The following is a 22,254-nucleotide window of genomic DNA, read 5'->3' on the forward strand; positions in this document are numbered from 1 at the left end:
CTCTTTCCAGCAGAACGTTGGAGCTCAGAACAGAGATGTAGATAAAATCTGGAAATAAAAGATGTGAGTCATTTCCAGAGTTCAAAGTGTGCAATGAATGCAATAAGTAGGCAGTGGAGAAAGAGGCATCCAAAGGGCTGAGAGAAGACGTCTTAGATGGTTGACCTGTGGGAGTTATAAGTAGAAAAGATTCCCAGCTTGGGGTTAAGGCAGAGTTGTTTGAGAAGCAGGAGCACAACATGTCTGATTCCAAGGAAGAGTTAGCTTTCAAAAGAAAAAGGACAGTGAATTATAACAAACACTACGGAGAGGTGGGCAGGCACGAGATGAGAGGGATTTGTTAATAAGGAGATTATTATTGTCCCTAAAAATAACATTTTTAGTAAATAGGTAGGGGGAAAAAAGAGTGTAAATGTGTTGAATAAAAACATACTGTATGAAAGAGAAAATAGGTAGGGAAACCAGAGAAAGGAAATATAAAGTGGCTTTCTGAGATCTCCAGTAGCCAGCAGTGGAGTTCTGGTCCTTGAGAGCAGCTGTGTAAAGGGGAGGGATGCCCTAGTTCCATCCAGAGGTATTCAGGGAGAATATTTTTAGTGGCTTTATGAGCTCATGGATTTTTGTCTAGTGTGTATCAATCGATTTATTATCCTTTTTGGATGCCCAAGTTGTGCCATCCTTGACTAGTGAGAGTTCCTTCGTGTCGACTTCCGTGTCATTTGGATATAAGCCTTTTAGTCCCCGATGCCTCCTTGCTAAAGAGCACAGTGGCATCTCCCAGCCTCGTATTGTAAATTTCCTGCCCCAGAGCTGGAACCAGCCACTTCTACAAGGGGTACTCATTTATTTCAGAGAAACTAGTATTTAGAACTCACTCTTGGCACTTGGTGTTTTCACTACTTTAGAGTTGCCATTGCTTCTTGGCCTTTTTAATGGTCTAAGTTAGGGTATAAACACATTTAAAACACACAAACCCATATTATTTTGTACTAATATTTGCAGTTCAAACATTGGTTTCTAACACCATAATTACTCTGATTATCTTACATTGTATGAAAACATTTTAAAAATAATACCAGTCTTTCTACTAACAAGCAGACCATCGAATATAATTCAAGATTTCTAAGTAGCTCCATTTGTCTTTCACTATATTCCACTGAAAATAGGGTTAAAATACTGCCTTCCCTCTGAGGTTATGTCACCAACTTGATACAGAGTAAGAATCATTCTTTCTAACTTGCCTTCCATTTTTATAGTTTTTACTTAATTTTTTTGAACATGTAAAATATTTGTTTCCAAAGTCGTCAAAACTTTATGACCAGATGTACTCAGAGAGTCTAACTTTCATTACTCTCCACTGGCTGCCCCCTACAATGTCACACTTCAACTAAGATTGGCTATATATGGTGGATAGAAGTATGTGTGTATGCTTGTATGTAGTCATATCCCCACCCATATACAAAAGTAATATATTATATACAATATTCTGCATATTGTTTTGACGATTACTACACACATGTGTGTAAAGATCTCCCTTATTCCTTTGCATGATTATTTTTTATTCCACTGGGTAGAATCCCTTATTGATGGCATGTGGGTTTGTTCAGTTTTGTCCTATGACGATAACAAAATGTATCGTCTAACTTCTGGGTTTCTCCCCCTTGACTTTTAGGAGCTCTGTGTAGACTAACTTTTCTCAATATAAATTGCCAATATCTTTCTCAATTTCTCATTTGCATTTAAACTGTTTATGGAGACTTTTGCCATGGAGAAAGCTTTTGTAAATTAAGTTTTATAGCAGAAGTATATTACCCTTTTATTAGAAGGGTTTTTGTTTGTCCCCAAGTTATAACTATAGTCACTTCTGTTTGCTTCTACTACTTTTTACTCTTATATTTTGGGTATATTTGAAATTTATCTCGACATACTGTGTGCAATAATGATTGACATATATTTTTCCAGGTGGCTTTTGTGTTTTCCAAAGCCATTTCTAAAAAGTCAATATTTTCTCAAGTGATTTAAAATGTATCTTTAATCATATACTAAATTTCTTTATAACCTTAAGTCTTTCTATGAAATTTTAATTATTTGCTAAGGTTTATTTATGCATCAACACTGCAGAGCTTTATTTATAGCAGCTTTAAATTGTGTGTTAATTAATGGGACAGATATTTATTTTCCACATATTTCTCCAGTACTGCCTTTTGATTTTTTAGGGTTATACAGGTTCTTTGTTTCTTTTGCCATGAGGTCTTTAGAATTAACTCCATAAGAAAGTTTGTTGGTAATTTTCTTGGGATCATGTTAAATATAAATTGGCTTAGAGACCATTATTATCTTTACTACATTGAATCTTCTATCCGAGAATAAGATGTGCCTTTTCGTTTGTTCAAATCTTTTTTTGTGTCTTTTAGAAGCCTTTTCAGGTGTCCTTATATTTTGCATGTATTTTAAAGATTAAGCCTACATATTTTATATATATACATATATAAGTGCACATCTTGTATGTAGGTAATAATTGCTGTTTGCATGTTGTTGTATAGACAACTACTTTGCTAAATCCTCTTGTTGTTTAGTTTATTTATTAATTTTGGGATTTCCTAATACACAATCTTATCATCTGCCAGTGGAGACTGTTTAACTTCTTCCTTTCTATCCCTAAGCATCGAAATGTGTTTTTAATCTAATTGCATTGAAAGATACCTCAAGTACCTTATAAAAATAATCACAAATGGTGGTCACCATTTTTGTTTCTATATATTCATGTCACAAGAATTTCTATGGATTTCTGTAGTATTAGGAGTTTCTATTGTGAATGAAGGTTATTGTCATTTTTTGCATCAAAATTCATAAGAAAGTTTGTCACCCCTAAGTGCAGTTTTTAGAGTTAACTCTATCATTAAATTTGTTTAATGTTTACCTGCTCAGCCATATGCTAATGATCTCCCCCCTCCCCTCTCTTTTTTGGTTGGTGTCTGGAGCTTCTTTTATCAGGAGAGGTTCATGAGGACACTTTTTTTTTTAGTCTAAATGTTTTCATGTCCTTATGTGAAAATTTGGCTATATACAAAATTGTTGGCTCACATTTTTTCTCAAGTACTTTTAAATGATTGCTCCACTTTTTTTAGTATGAAATGTTGCTGTCAAGAAGTTGGTTAGCAGTCTGATTTTCTTTCTCTTACTAGAGATTTAGACTTTTTGTCTGAATGCCTACAGGTCTATTTTTTTTTATAGACTTAAATTGCCATAATTTAATTAAGCTGTGTCTCTGTGTTGACCATTTTAGGTCTATTTCCCTAGGTACATGGTATGTCTTTTGAATACATAGATTGAAATCTCTTGATTTATAGTTTTAAATAATTGTTTTGCTATACTGCTGTGATTTGATTCTTTAGGTGTCCACTTATATACACAAAGGATACCCTTTATTCTCTGTATTTATGACTTTCTCTTAAATCCTTTTATTCCTTTACTCTTTGTCCTTCCATCCTTTATTTCCTCACCATGCTGTCCATTGAGTCTATTTGATGTTATAGCCTGTCTATTTTAGTCCATGTTTCTGAATCTTTTTCCTTTATTTTCAAGTTTATTTCTAAAAACCTCAGTTCCTGTTTTGTTTTTTTCTGCTCCTGACCATATCATTTCTGAAATTTCCATATCTGAAATGTGCAACTCTTCCAAAGCTTTGACGATTTTCTTTGGTATCTGTAATTCATTCCAAAATATTAGTCTACAGCTGTCATCTGCTTTGTAGATAGAAGTACCTCAAAGGCTGAGTTGTCAAAGCAGATGCAAGTGAACCACAGATCTCAGCCACACCAAGTTTTTACTAACAACCAACAAAGAATTCAACTGAAAATGGGCATAAATAAACACAGCGTCATCCCTCACTGGAAAGACTGAGCCATCAGACGGAACTTCTAAAAGACCCTTTTTTCTTTTCTTTTTTCCTTTTCTTTTTTCTTTTCTTTTCTTTTCTCTTCTCTTTTCTTTTCTCTTTTCTTTTCTCTTCTCTTCTCTTTTCTCTTCTCTTCTCTTCTCTTCTCTTCTCTTCTCTTCTCTTCTCTTCTCTTCTCTTCTCTTCTCTTCTCTTCTCTTCTCTTCTTCTCTTTTCTTTTCTTTTCTTTTCTTCTTTTCTTTTCTTTTCTCTTTTCTTTTCTTTTCTTTTCTTTTCTTTTCTTTTCTTTTCTTTTCTTTTCTTTTCTTTTCTTTTCTTTTCTTTTCTTTTCTTTTCTTTCTTTTTTTCTTTCCTTTCCTTTTTCTTTTTGAAATTTACCCAGCATTTTTTTCATTTCCATTTGCATGGAAAACTTTTTTTCCATCCCTTCACTCTCATCCTGTGTGTGTCTTTTGTTCTGAGGTGGGTCTCTTGTAGACAGCATATATTTGAGCATATATTTGGGTCATATTTTCTTATGCATTCAGCCACCCTATATCTTTTTATTGGGGGATTTAATCCATTTACATTTAAGGTTATTATTGAAAGATACTTATCTACTGCCATTTTATTTCTTTATGCCTATGTTTCTCATTCTCTCTATTTCTACTTCTAATTAACATTTCCTGTAATGCTGGTTTTGTAATGTTAAATTCCTTTAGCCTCTTTTTGTTTGGGAAGCTCTTTATTTCACCATCTCTTGAATGATAATCATGCTCGATAGAGTAGTCTTGGTTTCAGATCCTTGTTTTGCATTACCTTGAATACTTCATGCCATTCCTTTCTGGCTTGTAGAGTTTCTGATGAGAAATCAGCTGACAGCCTTATGGGAGCTCCTTTGTAGGTAACAGATTGCTTTTCTCTAGCTGCCTTTAATATTCTCTCTTTGTCTTGAATTCTTGGCATTTTAATTATGATATGTCTGGGCGTGGACCTCTTTGGATTCTTCTTGCTTGGGACTCTGCTTCCTGAGCTTGTGTGACTTTTTCCTTTGCAAGGTTAGGGAAGTTTTCGGCCATTATTTATTCAAACAGGTTCTTTAACCCTTGCTTACTTTTGACCTCTTCTGGCACTCTTGTAACGTGAATATTGTCATGTTTTATGTTGTCCCACAGCTCCCTTAAACTGTCCTCTTGTTTTTTAATTGTTTTTTCTTTTTGGTTCTCTGATTGAGTGATTTTTTCTAAACCCGGCCTTCTAATTCACTGATGCAATCCTCAGCTTCCTCTAATCTGCTGTTTATTCCTTCCAATGTATTCTTTATTTCTGCTATGTCATTTTTAATTTCCTTCATAGTTTCCATATCATTTTTCATACTGTTGAACATCCTTACAATCAGTATTCTGAACTCTATATCTGATAGATTCCTTATCTCCATTTCATTAACTCCTTTTCTGGAGACTTCTCTTGTTCTTTCATTTGGGGCTTTTTTGTCTCCCCATTTTGGTGGCCTATTTGGGTTCGTTTCTATATATTAGGTAGATCTTCTAGGACACTCAGTATTTTTGGAGGGTCTCCGGTGCAGGCCAATGTCAGATGCAGTTTGTGACTGGCCCTGAGTACCCTGTTTGGAGCTATCAACAATCCTCAGCTTAAGGTCTCTTCTGCTGGGACTGGGTGTGGTTGGACAGGACCAAGATGCACACCAAAGTCTGCTTTTCCAAGGCCCAGGTCCCGAAGCAGATCAGGCAAAGATTCAAAGCACCCTGAGGTCTGCCTCTGGCTGCAGGCTGATTAATCTGATTATCTTAATGAGCCTCAGGCTGTAGAAACTCCACAGGGTGGGGCGGCTGGTTGTTATTAGTCTCTTAATGAGCCTCAGGCTTTAGAAACTCCACTGCGTAGGGCAAGAGGTTTTCCAGCAGGGTGGGGCAATTACTTCCCCCACCAGGCAAAAGCAGCAAATTGTCTGCCTAAGAAAGATGTCCTCTGCAGTATGGGGGAATGACTCGGCACAGGAATCCAGAAGGGTGCCCTCTGAGCTCTATCTCCAGAGCCCTAACCTAGGTTCTCCTCACACAGCTCCAGGCCAGTCTGCCCTCCCTCTGCTGGAGCCCAAGGTGAGTAGCTGCACACAAAAACATTGTGCGTTGACTCTTTAAGAGGGTGTTTGTATTTCCACCCATCTCTCCCTGGCAGACAGAAACCTGGCTGCTTTTCACAGCCAGATGTTATGTGGGCACCTTTCTCAGTTCTGGTGCTCTGGGCTGGGAAACCCAGCCTGGGGTTTAGGCCCCAGGGTCCTCAGTTGGAACCCCCACAGCTGAGATATCCCTCCGGACCTTCAGCTGCTGCCTGTGGGAGCCCAGCCAGCCCTCTCGCCTCCGGCTTCCTACCGGTCTCTATCGGGTCTCCACTTTTCCTCCTTGGTTATGAGGGTGCTCTCCAGCTAGTCTTCAGTTGCAGTTGATATTCAGGATGGTTTTTCTATATTTTAGTTGTAATTCCAGTTTGGTCCTAGGAGAGTGTCAGTGTAGCTTCTACTCAATCCACTGTCATCTTTAATCTCCCCTAAAAGACCCTTTTCTTTCACTGAAATGCATTTTGATTCTTGGAGCGATAGACAATTGCTATGTATGTGGTAAAAGTTCACTCAGAAGAAGCCATTTAGGTATCATCTACTCAGTTTTTACATTTTGTTAGTCATGCACATAGAAAGCCTATGAGATTAACTTTCATTCTTTAGCAGCTGTGTCCCATGAAATAAGAAAATTCAAGGGTTTTTATTGTTTGTTTTGCTTTCTTTTCTTTTAACCATGAGCAATTTAGGCAGACTTGATATTGCCATTTAAAAACATTTTTAGATCCCAGACAAGTAAAAGCTAAAGGAGTTCATCACCACCAAACCAGTATTATAAGAAATGTTAAAGGGACTTCTTTAAGAAGAAGAAAAAAGATAAAAAATATGAAAAATAAAGTCGCAATAACTACATACCTATCAATAATTATTTTAAATGTAAATAGATTAAATGCTCTAATCAAAAGACAGGATGGCTAAATGGATAAGAAAGCAAGACACTTACATATGCTGCCTATAGGAGACTCACTTCAGATCAAAAGACAAACACAGACTGAAAGGGATGGAAACAGATATTTCATGCACATGGAAGTGGAAAAAGAGCTGAGGTAGCAATACTTGTATTAGACAAAATAGATCTTGAAACAAAGACTATATAGTATATAACAAGAGACAAAGAAGTACCCAGCAATTCCACTTCTGGGTAGTTATACAAAGCAACCCAAAACTAATTGGAAAGAACATATGCATCCCTGTGTTTATTGCAGCATTATTTGCAGTAGCCAAGATATGAAAGCAACCTACGTGTCCATCGATAGACAAATGGATAGAGAAGAAGTGGTAGATATACACAGTGGAATATTACTCAGCCATGAAAAGGAAGGAAATCTTGCCATCTATGGCAGCGTGGATGGACCTAGAGAGTATTTAGGTTGAGTGAAGTGGCTCAGACAGAGCAAGACAAATATCATATGATTTCACTTAACATGTGAAATCTAAAAAACAAAAGAAATGGACAAACAGAACAGAAACAAACTCATAGCTACAGAGAACGTTTTGGATGGTTGCCAGATGGGAGGGGAGTTGGGGGGATGGGTGAAAAAGGGGAAGGGATTAAGAGGTGCAAGTCGCCAGTTATGAAAATAGTCATGGGGATGTAATGTACAGCCTAGGGAATAGAGTCCGCACTATTGTAATGATGTGTGGTGTCAGGTGGTACTAGACTTATAGGTGGTCACTTTGTGAGTTGTATAGATGTCTTATTGCTGTGTTGTTTACCTGAAACATGCAATATTGTATGTCAACTGTACTTGAAAGATAAAAAAATATTAAAAAACATTCTTAGGTAAGAACTTCCCTTATTATCTTTCTGATATTCAATCCCATTAGAATGTTTACAAGTTCTAGTTAATCAATATATAAAAACCAAATCTGTCTTTATGTTAGCAACAAATGCTGAACATAAATGAACATATATAAGTATGTATACTTTTATAATTATGTATATTTTTACAGTGGTAACAAAAACTATAACGTATTTTGGAATAAATGTAATAAATTGCAGGAGCTCTATAGAAACAATTAGAAACCTTTATTGAAAGACATTAAGAACATAAAACATTAAAAAGAAAGCTATGCCATGTTTATGGCTAGGAAGATTCATTATTCAAAATATATCAATTTTTTCCCCACAAATTTATCTATGAATTCAGTGCATTTCCAATCAAAATCCTGAGTTTGTTCTAAAATTTATATGGTAGAGGTAAAAAACCAAATATATAGCCAAATGCTTCTGAAGACTGAAATTAAAATAGAGAGATTGGGTAAAAAAATAATAATTAAGTTATATGGTCATAAGGCTATTGTAAGTAAGACAGTGTGGTATTGGCATAGAAATAAGCATATTGACTAATGAAATAGAAAAGAGAGTTCAGAAACTGACATTTAGGAGCATCTAACCTATGGTAGAGAGTGCTGAGATTTCAAGGGAAAGGAAGAGCCATTACATTACTGGTCCTGAGACAACTGGTTATCTACATAGGAAAACAACCCCACCTGATCCTACTTCATAGCACGTGAAAAAATTAATTCCAGGTGAATTACGGACTCACTTGAGAGGCAAAGCTAAAACTTTGATAAGTATATTTCAGGGTTGGGAATTATGTCTTAAACAGGTATAAAAAAACTTAAAGTTGATCTCTCTCAAATTAAAAATGCTTATAAAGAAAGTAAAACAAAGGCAGGTTGATGGAGAAGTGGATATTTTTATTATGCTTTATAAAGTACATATTTATTATCAAAAAAACTTGAAACTTGATCCCTCAAAGTATGCTAATAACACTGAAGAGCAGAGCATGTCCCGGGGAGGAGATGTCTCTGCTTTCATATAACATAATTGGCTTGGGGACTTTGGAGCTCCCATTTAGATGAAATATTCAAAAAATATTGATTCTAATAAGTAGAAATTCCTGTTTTATCAGGATTGACTGGAAAAGTCCCTTGTTTCAAAATTTTGAATGTTTTAATATTAATTCTCTAAGTAGAGATGAACAGAAATAAATTTCTATTTGAGAAAAAAATTATTTTATATGAACCAAATATTACACTGAAAATACAGTCATGAAAGAGAACAACTCATCTCACAATGGCCTTCCCTTCACATCCATCATCAGCCAAGTCAGGAACCTGCATCACTTTAAGTTTTCTGAAATGTGAAATGGAAATACTGTGGAGGGCCCTCACAGATGCATTTAGAGTTTGTATGTTCAGGAAAATGGAATTGAAATGTTTTAGTAAGAGTCATGGACCCAATCCTTGACATAGATGTTGGTTGAGTTTTCTGTAGTACGTAATTGCAACGCAAAAAGACTCAAAAGCATTTCAATAAGCTGTGGGTGGAAGAGGCGCAGGCTGCTTCAGGAGCTTCATTAGCTTTCTGCAGACTGGAGCTCTCCAGGTCGTGGGGAGGAACCCTGTTTACCTTGGTTCAGAATCAACTTGAACTATCCTTGAGGCCTGGGGTCAGAGTGCAGCATGGAGTCCTTGGGAATAACACTGGGTTGGGTAAGAAAGGATAAACATGTTTTTCTTAAAGCCCAGAAATGGGTTCAAGTTTTGTTCATCAGTTGTTTCCAGAATAATATGTCCTAGTGCCAATCCCTGATGAAATGGTAGGATTATACTTTGATCCCTACTTTAATTTCTTAAAGAAGTTTCTGGTAAATTAGAGCAATGGCATTTGCCCAGTATAGTGTTATTCTGTTAGACTAAATTTATAATTTCTATATGTACTTATTGTGACCTGAAGCCTTGGAAAGAGAGAGAGCATAAAATCAAATGAACAGCAAAACCAAAATCAAAACATTGCCCTTCATGGTAAGAGTGATGAGAAAGACACATTTATCCACAGAGAACACATAGATGCTCTCTTCTTTCTCTCCTGAAAATGCTGGGACAAGTGACTCTGGGTGGAGTAGAGCACATTCACGTGGCCTTTGAGGTTAATGAAATTCAGTGACTATTTCTCCATTTTTATTTCAGTTTCTAATAAGCATGTATGAGCTATTATTACTTTCCCCTCTCATACTGAATTTCTTTTAAAAAGCCTTAGAGTCTGCACTTGTAGAGAAGGGAGAGTTTTAAGTGACGAGATAATTCCACAATATGGTCATGCTGTGGTTTATAGGTGCTACCCTACACTTCCTCACATTTATCCCCAGAACAGCTTTTTGAGGATATTAAGATGGATATTGTAAGGTTCATATTTCCTCTGAGAAAGTGAGGTGTATTGCTGTTAAACCTTAAAAGGGTTGCTTACAATCATGAAGCTGGTTAGTGGCAGGATCGAGACTCCGTGCTCCAATTTCAATGCTTAATCATTCCACCATTAATAAGTAATTATTATCAACATTTTCCTAGGCATTAGGAATATAGGGAAAAATCATATACAGTTCTGTCCTCTGAGAGCGTATTGGAGGGGTGTGGGGAAGACAGTTGTATGAATGTAATGGCTCACTATGTCAATAAAAATAGGTAAGTGACAAGTGGGGGGTAGGGGTGGTAACTGCTGTCTCTGGGGGCATACTTAGTTCAGGCCTCATCTTAGAAGTGGCAGTGGGGGGGGTGGAGAAGCAGGAGGGATAATTACTGTCACAGATGAATGGTTTACTCCCAGAGCATAGGAAGAAGACGGAAGGAAATGCAGTGGAAATTTCAGTCCATGAATCTTGTACCAGGACTGGCATCATGCACTTGACCAATGAACAAACTTTGGAACTTATTGAAAAGAGAGTTGTAGGACTTTTAAAAGAGCCAGTGCAGTAGCAGCTTGGAAATGAGCCAGGGCGTAGATCTCTACACTCATGTTTGATACATGGGTGCAAGGGGAGGCCCAGAGAGGCCTTTAGGCAGGCTGAGGGTGGGAGCACACAGCACTTAACTTCTCTTTGCCTTGATTTCTTTCTCTAGCATAATAGCCTCCTTCTCATGGAGTTTTGTAAGGATTCAACGAGTAGGTGTCAAGTGCTGAGACCATATTTATAAGCACACAGTGAGAACTGAATAAGGATAAGCTTTCATTGTGATCATAGCACTGTTATTGTTAGGGTTGGTAGTGAGTGGAGCTAAGCTGTATCATAGCGTAGCCTATGAGATTTTGTTGGAGCTAAGAAAAGAGTAACAGTATTTTAAGAAGTTTGTTCACCAAAGCGGAGCTTAGTAATTCAAGATGAGTGAATACTTTTACCTTCTTATAGACGTTAGTAAGTCTACAAAATGTTGATCGTGTGAAGTATTATTTTGGAGACTTAGCCTTTTTGCACTTATAAAGTCACTGAGTCATTATTTTAGAGCTGAAATAGCATTTAAGACTTAGGGCAGTGATTTTCACATTGTCTTCTATGGGTCCTTCCAGGTAGGTGACTAAGGGGTGGCCTTGAAGGAAAAAAGATGGTGTGTGGGTCTTTGGAACACCCTCAGAGTCCTTTGCTCACCCTCATGGGTGCACTTGGTTCATATGTCATTTCATAAGAATACCACTTCCAGAAATGTCATTGATTTGACCAAGCCTCCTTGTTTATAGATGAGAAAATGGAATTCCAGAAAGGTTAAGTGATTTGCCCAAGGTTGCACAGCTGTCTCCTGACAGAGCGGGGCCAGGAAGACAAGTCCCCTTCTGGTACAGTGTCCTTTAAATTACATAATTCTACCAGTTGCTACAAAGTGCGAGATTACTGCACTATTCAGATGTCAGCGTAATCAAAAGAAACATTTCAAAATAGACTTTTATATCAGCACCTAAATATAAGAACTACAAAAAGCAACTGCCAATAACTCAGTAGATACATATCCACTTGGAAACAGCTTTCAGTATTGTTTGTTCCTCTTCAGATAAATATGTTTTATATCCACAGTTTCATTTGATTAAAACTTAGATTGAGAAGCATGAAATGAAGTTAGAAAGCAAAAATTATATGGCTAGCTCAAGGCAAAGATTGCCCATAATCAAAGAAAAGACAAAAAGAGTGAGGAACAAAAGAGCTCTAGAAGAGTCGTGCCCAGTACAGAAAGATGCATTCAATAAAGTAGCATTGTTTCCCGGGCAACCCAAGAAGTCCTGCCATCTTCTGCTGACTCTACTCTCAAGCATCTCTTCCAGGGAAAGCTGTCATTCTCATAATGGCTGTAGTTCCAACTTCAGCATGGAAAGCCTGGGGATTCTAAGAGGCAGGCAGTGTTCAGGTGACTTCCAGTTTTCAAGTCCAGTTCCTTGGGCTGTTTGGCTCGAGGCTATGCGTTTCTTGGTTTTCCTTAGTGGATTTCAAAGCCAGAATACTTTTTTCCTAGCCTTAAACCACCCATTGAAGTAACTACCTCAATCAATTTCTTATCCTAGTTAAAAAAACAAACAAAACACTTAAAATGTTTCTTCTACAAATGGAGTCCAAATGACCTCAGAATATCTTGTCACTCAGGCCTCAGTTCGAGTGTCACCTCCCTCAAGGACAAGTTAGCTGAAGTTTCCCTTCTACCAGCTTGCCTGATGCTCTGTTTTATTTCCCAAAGGCACTATCACAATCAGAGACGATCTTGTTCATGTATTACTTGTCTGTTATCTGTCACAGTCACTTGAATGGAAGTACCAGGAAAAGTAAGGACCTTGACTAACCTGCAAAGTGCTTGGGATCTAATCAGAGCTGGATAAACCCTACTTGAATGAGTAGCTCTCAAATCCCTGTAAGAATTCCTAGGTCATTAGCTTGGTGATTAGACTTCTAATACTCTCTGTGGGATGTGTGTCAATCCTCTCAGAGGAGAGTGAATGAATTAAGGTTTTATGTAAAAGGAGAGGGAAATGAAGGTGGTGGTGGTGTTTTGGGTTTGTTTGTTTTAGGCATTTCAATGGCCATCATTAATTATGGTGCATTTTGTTCCTGTACCATAAAACCAACTTTTATGGTGCATTTTGTTCTGGATTTTGTGTGCATAAAAATTTTTGCAATTGGAATGGCCAGGTTAAGAAATGTGAATTTTATTTTCTTCCTGCTATAGAGACTTGAGTCTGATCTTTGAAAAACACAAATCTTGGTCACTCTGCCCTTAAATTTTCCTAGGAATTCTCTGAGAACTGCAATGGCTTCTGTTGGATTGGGGATGAAGTCCACCTTCCTGAGCAAAGCTTGGCCGCCCTGTTTCTGCTGCTGCCTTCAGTCTCATCCAGGACCACTTGTGCCTGGGTCAGCAAGGTCCGGAGTTCTGGGATGTTGACCTTTTACTTTTTCAAACTTATCTAGTAGTTTCTTGCTTCCAAAACCTACATTTGTTTCTCTCCTTGGTAAACTCTTTCTAGTTATTTTCCTGGCTAATTCCTAGTTCTTTCGGTTTCTGATTAAATGGCACCTCTTCAATTTGGCCTTCTCTGAAAACCATCTTCCCCCATATCTAAGATAGTCCCCCCGATATACTAAACTGTCTTGTAAGACCTGTACTCTTCCTTCTTGATATTTGTCGTAATTAGTAGTTTTAGTTTATTTTACGGGGGTGTGTGCATTTATGCGTGTGAGTATAGTTAATGTTTGTCTACTAAACTGGACACAGCAGGAGTAAATGCTTTGGTCATTGTACTTCCAAGACTTAACTCAGTGCCTGGAGTATAGTATATTCTCACTCACTAAATAGATACTGAATGAATATCGGAATGAACAAATAAAACTGGTCTTTGAGTTCCTAGTGTCTAGCACAGAGGCTGGCATATATAATTGACTCAAAAATAGTGTATAACTAAAATTGAGTTAATGAATAGAGAAAGCATTAATCATGTCTGTTACAGGGAAACACTGGTTGATCATTAAAAGTGAGAACCCAGCTCTCATATATAAACACAACACTCTCTTCATGCATTCGTCTTCATTCCAGTTAACAGAATCTGCTTATCTAAGTAGTAAAGAAAACCTACTTAATTGCGTTGTGTGTATAATTCCAGAACCTTCAAGTGAAAAACAAATAACTGAGACACTCTTCCTTGTGTCTTACCTATCTGATGTATCTTAAAAGATCAATCAAATCTCTTTTCAGTTGGATATTTGAGTAAACACAACCGTTAGACAATTTTCCTCTAGGGACTTTAGCTCTTAAACTATATACACTGTACAAGCAACCTCAAGTGCATCGTTATCTATAGAAGTGCAGGATTCCATCTCCCTTTGGCAAAACCATTCAAACCTAGAAGTGTGTTTTACGCATTCTGACAGAAGTGTCTGTAATAACTAACTCTAACCTCCTTTTTTCACCACTTTAGCACCCAAAAGTATATGAAAGGAGTGCACATTAAGGCTTGTTTCTACTTATTATAAAATATCTCTTGGCTTAAAACTGTTTTGACTCTTAACCATCTGATGTGAGAAAAGTAAATAGCAAAGAGCTCCCTAGAGTCTTACTCCTGTACGACAGGTAGCTTAATAAAGGTAATTGACCAGCAGATGACTAAATGTTTGACACTAATATCCAGACACATCTTTGATGGGCCAATCTAGCATTTCCTGTGTGATTTTTATTTGCACCAGCGTGAACAAAGAGGGTCTGAATCCTTCTGGGTGAGTAAAAGGTGTATCAATTATCTATATTCTGTTGCTGGGATTGGAAGTAGCCTTACAACGATTTTTGCAAAGCTGAAGTCCACCCTTGGAGACTGCAGTAGAGAGAGGGAAAGAGGAAATGAGAGTCCTCTGGCCTTGTATTTGGACATGATTGGGGGGAGGGGGCATGGGTAGGGCCTTCATTCGGAAAGGGGTTGGGTATGGACTTTGCTATGTGTGATGGCCTGGTAACCTATGGCAGCCACTCCCACACTTTAGTAGTCAGTGAGTTAGTGCGTTAGTAAGGTAAGTCTCTGAAGGAGAGTCATTTTCCTTGAGCTGAAAGTATCCTGAGGACACTGCCTGAGAGAAATGTTCACTCCTTTCTTTGATTTCAATGAGCATGAACTTCTTATATGAAAAAAATCTTTTTAGCTTTTCCCTCCTTTTATTGGAAGTCCATTTACTGGCCACTGATATTGATTGGCTTTTCTTGGTTGAGTCCTCTATGTGTCAAGTGACAACAACAACAACAAAACCAAACGTGGTTTAAGCTAAGAAAAGCAGAGAGCTGAAAACTTTTTTCCCACAGTCACGCTTCCCAACTTCTTCAGCAAGGTCTGCTTGACTTGGGATGTGCCTTCTGAGAATTTTACATTTCTAAAATGCTTCTAAATTGCTCCATGCATTTATTCCTCAAACTCTCAGCGAAGATAGCATCGGCTTTCAGCCTCATAGCAATTCTTCTCAAGGTAATGGACCAAAAGCCACTTCCACTTGAAGTCCAGTCCTTCTAAATGAATCATACAACATGGTTTTTATCTCCCTTTTGTCAGAATAACTCTAAGAAGATCTTCTGATAATATTCTTAAAATTTCTCCTATTGGTTTTTATTTCATTCCATATTCCATATAATTCTTTACCTAAACACTACCTTTTCAAAGAGGAGTGAATTATTATTATTATTGTTTTGGTTATTTTTATACTTTTAGCTCATTCTCCTTGACATATAGCTCATGATTTTTAAAGAACACTAGCATGTAAAGCAAATAACTTAGTCCAATGTCACGAAGTTTACATGCTGACAGGTGCACAGAGGAAAGGGTGGGCATGAGAGATATGCACTTACTGTGTGTTAGGCAGAATCCAATCATATATCCACCCTTCACGGCGGGAAAGCTGGGAAATGTCTAGAGGACACCTGGGAGGTAAAGGAAATGTGTTTTACAACAGTCTTTGCCACAGCCTTCACTTCTGGTGGGCAAATATCGATTTCCCTCACACAGAACACACACAATTTCTTCCCCAAGGGAACGAGTCCAAAGTTGCATCCAGTCACTGCGCCCAGCTCCAAGTCCATCGGCTCACAGATTTCTCAGGGATGTGTGGTGCACTCCATCCGGCATGGATGTGGCTTTCCTGGCCTGGCAGCCTCCACTCACAAGTATAATTAATATCCAGTGTTGGAGTTAGGGTAGAATAGCTGCAATAGAAAGGAACATGGAAGAGTTGCATCACTTTTCATAGCTGTTATGAACTGCAGCTGGGCGGAGGGAAGAGGCGTCCACTCTGGGGGGCCTGAAGCTTCTCCCATTAGTCCATACATCAGCTGTCTGGGGGGAAAGGACTTTCTGTTTTCCTCCATGAACCTTGGACTCACCTCTGGGACACTCTTCCTTTCCATTCTCGTTGGCTGCATCTGAAGTGAGTGGTGGGAAGCCTGTCCTTTTGGTGAGCTCTCCAGTGTCCATAGCCCTTCCTGCTGGTCACATTCTGAGCCTGCTCAGTCCTTTACCAGCCTGCTGTCTGAATGAAGAGCACTTCAGGGACCTACATGGAGCAGAGCTAGAGGCCAGAAGGACCTTGGGTCCCTAAATAGGAAGGTGCCTACATTGGACATTGACCTGAGTAAGGAACAAACTTTTGTTGTGTTGAGCAGCTAAAATTTTAGAGTTTGAGGCTTGAACAATCATAGGTTTTTGTTTTTTAGTTCAGCCTTATAATTTCTTTGGAAGTATAATTGTCTCAAAAAAATAGTAAGCTTTGCCCTAGTCTGGTGGCTCAGTTGGTTGGAGGGTCATCTCGTACACCAAAAGCTTTCAGATTTGATTCTGGGTCAGGGAACATACCTAGGTTGCTGATTTGATCCCTGGTTGGGTGCATCCAGGAGGCAGCTGATCGATGTTTCTCTCTCACATTGATGTTTCTCTCTCTCTCTCTCTCTCTCTCTCTCTCTGCCTCTCTCTCTCTAAAAAAACAAAACAAACACAAGTCATTTCTTAGACACAGTTCTCAAGTCTGATGTTCTTGTTTGCTTCTTTGTCATGTGGGGGCTCCCTCATGATTTATTGGTGACTATCTTGAGACTATTTGAAACAATAGGCTCAGCTGGGAATGTTACCCACTGTTGGTGTCACCCTTTAGCACCTGAGGCTCCGGACACAGGGAATTTGTAAACTGAGAAGTCTTACTAACCTTTCATACTCAGTACCTTTTTTTGTTTCATCTCTTAATAGTTCATGGCCAGAAGCAGTTGGCTTTCCAAACATGGAAGACTGTTTATCTTTGGGATGTTTCCATTCCCTTCAGTTTCTGCTTGGGAACCATTCAGTTCTTGCTTGAGCTCACCCCTTTCTTGTAATCCTCACTAAAGGCAGCCATAGTGTCCACTGCCCACCATCGCTCTTCCCGTTCACTTCTCCAGGTCCATGGTCAGCTGTCCAAATTAACTCAGACCACAGTTTTACCAGATATTTTGCATTGTTGTAACAGAGCTCTCTAGCTTGCCATATCTCTTTCTTGCTATTTGATATAAAGGGAGTAAATGTTTTTTATGGAAATCCCCTTCTTCCAGCACCACTTCTTTATTGATCCAAATAAGTTAACGGCTGAATCAACCAACCACCATATTCTAATGACTTAATTATTTCTTATTCAGCTTACAAATCAATGTCAGTTGTTCTGTCTACATGGTCATTCAGGCACAGAGTTAAGGAATTGGCTTAAGGTCACATAATTGCTAAATAGATGCATTAGGATTTGAACCCAGGCAGTTGGATGCCAGAGTCTCAACCAACCACTTTTATCTCAAGTAAACAGCTTTGAGACATAGCCATGGAAATTTTGCATCTTTCAAGATATACTGCTTACAATTTTCCATTGTCAAGGGTGACGATCTATGGAACAAAAGTCGGTTATTTTGTTCCACATGTCAAAGAGTTATATATGTAAACCTCTTGATCATACAGATATTTATGGACTCACAGCATTGCAGAGTGTTTGCTGAGAGATTCTGCAGCAAAGATACAGAAGCTCTTTACATACAACTCAACCTGCCACTGTTGATTTTAAACAGCATCTTAATTTGTAACCTTTTTTCTAACCATGCTGTACTTTTCTCAGGATAGCTAAATTAAATGTATTATATTGATCTCCTGGGCTTTTTGTTTGTTTGCCTGTTTCCATAAGGAGAGGCCAAGGGGTAACTTTACATTTTGTAAGATTATTTTTGAAGATATACAAGGGCAGGTTTGATCTGCACACTTTCATTAGAGTGCTTTATTGAAAAACACACTTTCATTTCTGTGGAGGAGAAACTTCCTGGATATTGCATGAACAAATGCTCTTGCAAACCCTGCTTGCCCCCCATCGCTTAAGTGCAAATGGACTGCATTTGAAGAGGGCCAGGAGCAGAACAAGGTTTCCCCACAAGGGGATTCTGAGGTGCTCTGAACACCAGATGTAATTGGTGGAGGAGTCCATGTCTGCAGGCTGTCACGTCTCACAGTGGGAGTCCAGGGCTGGGCTGCTTGCTAAACGACTCCGATCTATGACTAAAGCTGTGCTTCCTTCAAAAATAAATCTTGCTCTTCCACACCCCATGTGTTTCTCAGCCCCAGGAGCACCTCACGGATTTAGACAAATCTTAACATTACTTAGTAATGTTACTGCCAGATTCTTAGTAGTCAACCCATTTCTGATGCTGTTGATTCGTCCGTTCCATCTGAAATTGAGTTAATGCTCTAGTCTGATTGGCTCCCTGAGGTTAGAATAGACTATTTTGGCAGAACTTTGCAAAGGAATCCCTGACGCCGACATGTGATGACCTCAGTGGACAGTAAAGGGTTTCTTTGTGTTGGGCAGGTATCAAGTGTTTGTCCAACCCGCAAGGTCTATGTAGATTTGTCCCTAATCTTACGGTGCCAGCCATCTGTTCACTGGCTCACATGGCAAGCACTTTCCCCTGTGACCATTCTACTGAGAGACCTACTGATACCAGGTAATCAGCCAGTCATTTCCATGCAGGCAACATGCCTGCAATTTACCGAAAATATCATCAGGTTAAACCAAGAATATAGTTTTTATTTATAATAACAGAATTGGATGGGCTGAAGTGTTTAGACCACTTGAATTTTTCCCATGGACAGGGCAGTGAGTTCATTCTTATGGACTCAGCATAAAGTTCGTCTGGACTTTTAGAGCACTTCAGGGGAATACATATTCCCCAGGAGCCCTCGAAGTTGAGTCCCAGCAGCGAACATGAAGCACTTCTCTGCCTGGAAGCAAGCCCCAGCGTCCTATCCCCATGTCTCAGTGACCTATACCTAACGTCCGCTCCCTCAGCATCCTCTACAGGAGCCCCCCCCACGCACATGTCCACACACACCCCGCGAACCGAATCAAGTGCTGTGGGCATGCGCCGTGCCTGCGGGCTCGGTCTGTGGCTCCCGGATTGTGCTGAAGAGCAAGCATTGTGTTGTGGGCAGGTAACGACTGCTGGCGAGAAATAGTCCAGGCAGGAGAGGCTGAGAAGAATACGCTCTTGCAGGAAGGGTTAAGAACAAGCTTCTCGTGAGAAAATGTGAGGGGCTGTTGAAAAGGGACCAGAAGAGCGGAGAGCTGGGAAGACTCCACTCTGTTTCCGAACTGCCCTTTCGCTCCCAGCGGGTGAGCGCAGGCTCCCTCCCGCACTGAGAGTTGCTCCCCTGCCGATGCGCAGCGTGTTGGGTGAGTAGCGACTTTACACTGAGAAAGGAACATTTCTCTATTTTGGCTGTGAGTTGTTATTTTTAAAGCTTTATACTCCAAACATTTTCCCCTATCCTTGTTTATTTTTTCACTAGAAAGAAAATGCGCCACTGCAAAAAAACACACCAAAAAACACAACTCAACTATAGGCCAAGAAAAACTCACTTCTAGTATTCTCTTTCTGATTAAGGCCAACTTACCCCTTGGTATGACCACTGTCTCACTCCTCCTTTTGAGTGGCACAGCGTTGAATATGTCCCTCTGCTTATGTAGAGCTTCCATGCACCCGAATGTCCACAGTCAAAGCAAAATATGCCCTGGCAGTTGCTTTCTGGATACATCAGGTAAAAAGGCCAACCTCTCCCTCGGCATCTGTGGATCGATCTATTTATCAGTGTCTGTAACTAATAGTAAAATATAGACCTTGCTGTGTGCCACATACTGTTCTAAGCACTTTACATAAAACCTCATTTACCTTTATCTAAGAATGTGATGACAGTTGCTTCAGTATTGATGTGGGTTAAATCCAGGGAGAGTGACATTACTTGGAGGAGACCCTCTAGGCCCCTTCTGGGAATGTAGCCCGCTGTGTTGCACGTGTCTTTCTCTTTGTCTGCCTTGTCTCTGCCCTGGATCTCCTTATTAACAAGGCTGTGGCTTTCTTCTCTGTGCCTAATGCCTAGCACAAAGCCTGGTATATAACGGGCCCTCAGTAAGTCTTTTTGGGTGAATTAAAGTGAAGTGAGGAAAGAAGACAAAGAAAATCTTAGCACTGGGATTCTTTCTTCTGCTGTAGGCGATGTGGTTTGACGTAACAGTTTTGAGACCTAATCCCTCATTTGGAAAATGGGAATAATAATATCAACCTTACAGGGCAGTTGCAAGAAGTAAGTACACTTATCAGAAGTACCTAGCGTATTTCAGGTCGGTGTGTAAAAGATTATTTAGCCCATAAAGGTGTTAAGAAAACTAACTAGCTGCCTGGTAAGAATAGTAACCTGAATCCCTGTCTCACGTCTTACATCAAAGTCAATACCAAATGATAGTTGCACAACTCTGGGAATTTACTAAAATCAATTGTATGTATTGTACACTTAAATGCATTATATAATAAGTGGTTATATCTCAATAAAGTGTTATTTCAAGGCCATGAACATACTGAAAGCAGAGGCCCTGTTTTTATTCCCATAACTAGCACAATATCTAGAATATAGTAGCAGATCAATAAATATTTATTAGCAAAATCATTTACCTGAATCTTAATCATTTTTTATTACCCATAGGTTGAAGAATGCTATTAACATATTAGCATTGAACAGTACATCTTTTCTAAAAATTTGAAATGAAAATGATTTATTGATGGGGAATATTTTTTCCCTGCCTTCTAGAATTCAAATGAATGTTCATGCTTCATAACAGAATTGCTATGGTTTTTTGACACATATTTAGAGCCAGTAGATTTTTATGAATGTGAATCTTATCATGCCTTCTGGAAGATTCTCTGTCCTTTAATACTTTTTTTCTGTGTTTTCATAGGAACCAGGGAAAGTGTGTAGAGGGCATGGTGGAGATCTTTGACATGTTGCTGGCTACATCGTCTCGGTTTCGCATGATGAATGTCCAGGGAGAGGAGTTTGTGTGCCTCAAATCCATCATTTTGCTTAATTCTGGTGAGTTGATAACATGGGAGAATTTAATACTGAAATAAATATGTCTTTGTATTTTCAATCAGATACAAACTACCTGCTATAAAGGCATAATCATAAATTGAAGGAAACAACTGACAGACATTTAAAATAACCTGTTGCCATTATAGACTACTCACTGGTCATATAGGATGAATGAAAACCAAAAACTGGGCATTGAATCAAATGGCATCTTTTCATAGATATTGAGGATTTTTTTAAAAGTGTTTCATGTATATAGGCATATGTCTGTTAATAATTAACAAGTAGACCAAGTGACTCTGTTGAGAAATTGTGACCAATTCCAAGGTTAAGATCATAAGGAAAGAAGTTTATTTGAGACAGACCATGTTTTTGGTCAAAACTGATTAGCTGAAAAATATAATTGGCTCAGAGATAGCAAATCCTGGTCCTAAAATTAGGAAGATGGAATGCAGGAAATTGGTCCAGCTGAAAGGGAGATTTTCATTGGTCTTTGGTGTCTAATTCAACTGTCCCCTCCTATTTATTCATTGGAGAGAGCTTAGCTGAGAGTAGCCTCTTTTTATTTTATTTTTATGTAATGAGGTTGGCTGTTTTATAAAGAGTCACTCCGGGTCACCCAGATGGAAACCATGACTCAGCCTGAACTAGGGCCCTGAGTCCTCCCAGCCCCCTCAGCATTGGGGCCTAAGCACTAGGTCTCCAGTCTGTGGGACCGGAAACTCAACGACTGGGTGTCACCTGCACTGTAGATGCCCTTAACCGGGGCCTTTACCCCCATGCATGGCCCTACTTCATGCCTCCGACCTCATTCTTACATGGAAGTCATAGCTATTCTAAAGCCTAAAGCCAGGGCCTGATTTAGATTTCCTTTCCTACGCTATTAGGTACCATCTCAAGTGTCCAATAACTGAACCAACAGTTTGTATTAATCTCGTGTAGAGAATCAGCACTTCTTTCTCTTTTCAGATGCCTCCTCTCTTCCTGACGATTGCCTGTCCCTTCCCACCTCCCCTAAAAATTTCCCACTTC

General features: G+C 39.0%; 1 protein-coding gene across 1 annotated transcript in view; it reads left to right on the top strand.

Moving 5' to 3' along the window:
• Positions 1-22,254, top strand: part of ESR1 (estrogen receptor 1) — a 269,720-nt gene that overhangs the window by 221,401 nt on the left and 26,065 nt on the right. The window contains exon 7 of the mRNA XM_081140673.1: positions 21,092-21,225. Coding sequence (XP_080996799.1) covers positions 21,092-21,225 — 134 coding nt within the window. The remainder of the gene's footprint in view (positions 1-21,091; positions 21,226-22,254) is intronic.

This window comes from Miniopterus schreibersii (assembly GCF_964146895.1).
Source record: "Miniopterus schreibersii genome assembly, chromosome: 6".
Taxonomy (NCBI): domain Eukaryota; kingdom Metazoa; phylum Chordata; class Mammalia; order Chiroptera; family Miniopteridae; genus Miniopterus; species Miniopterus schreibersii.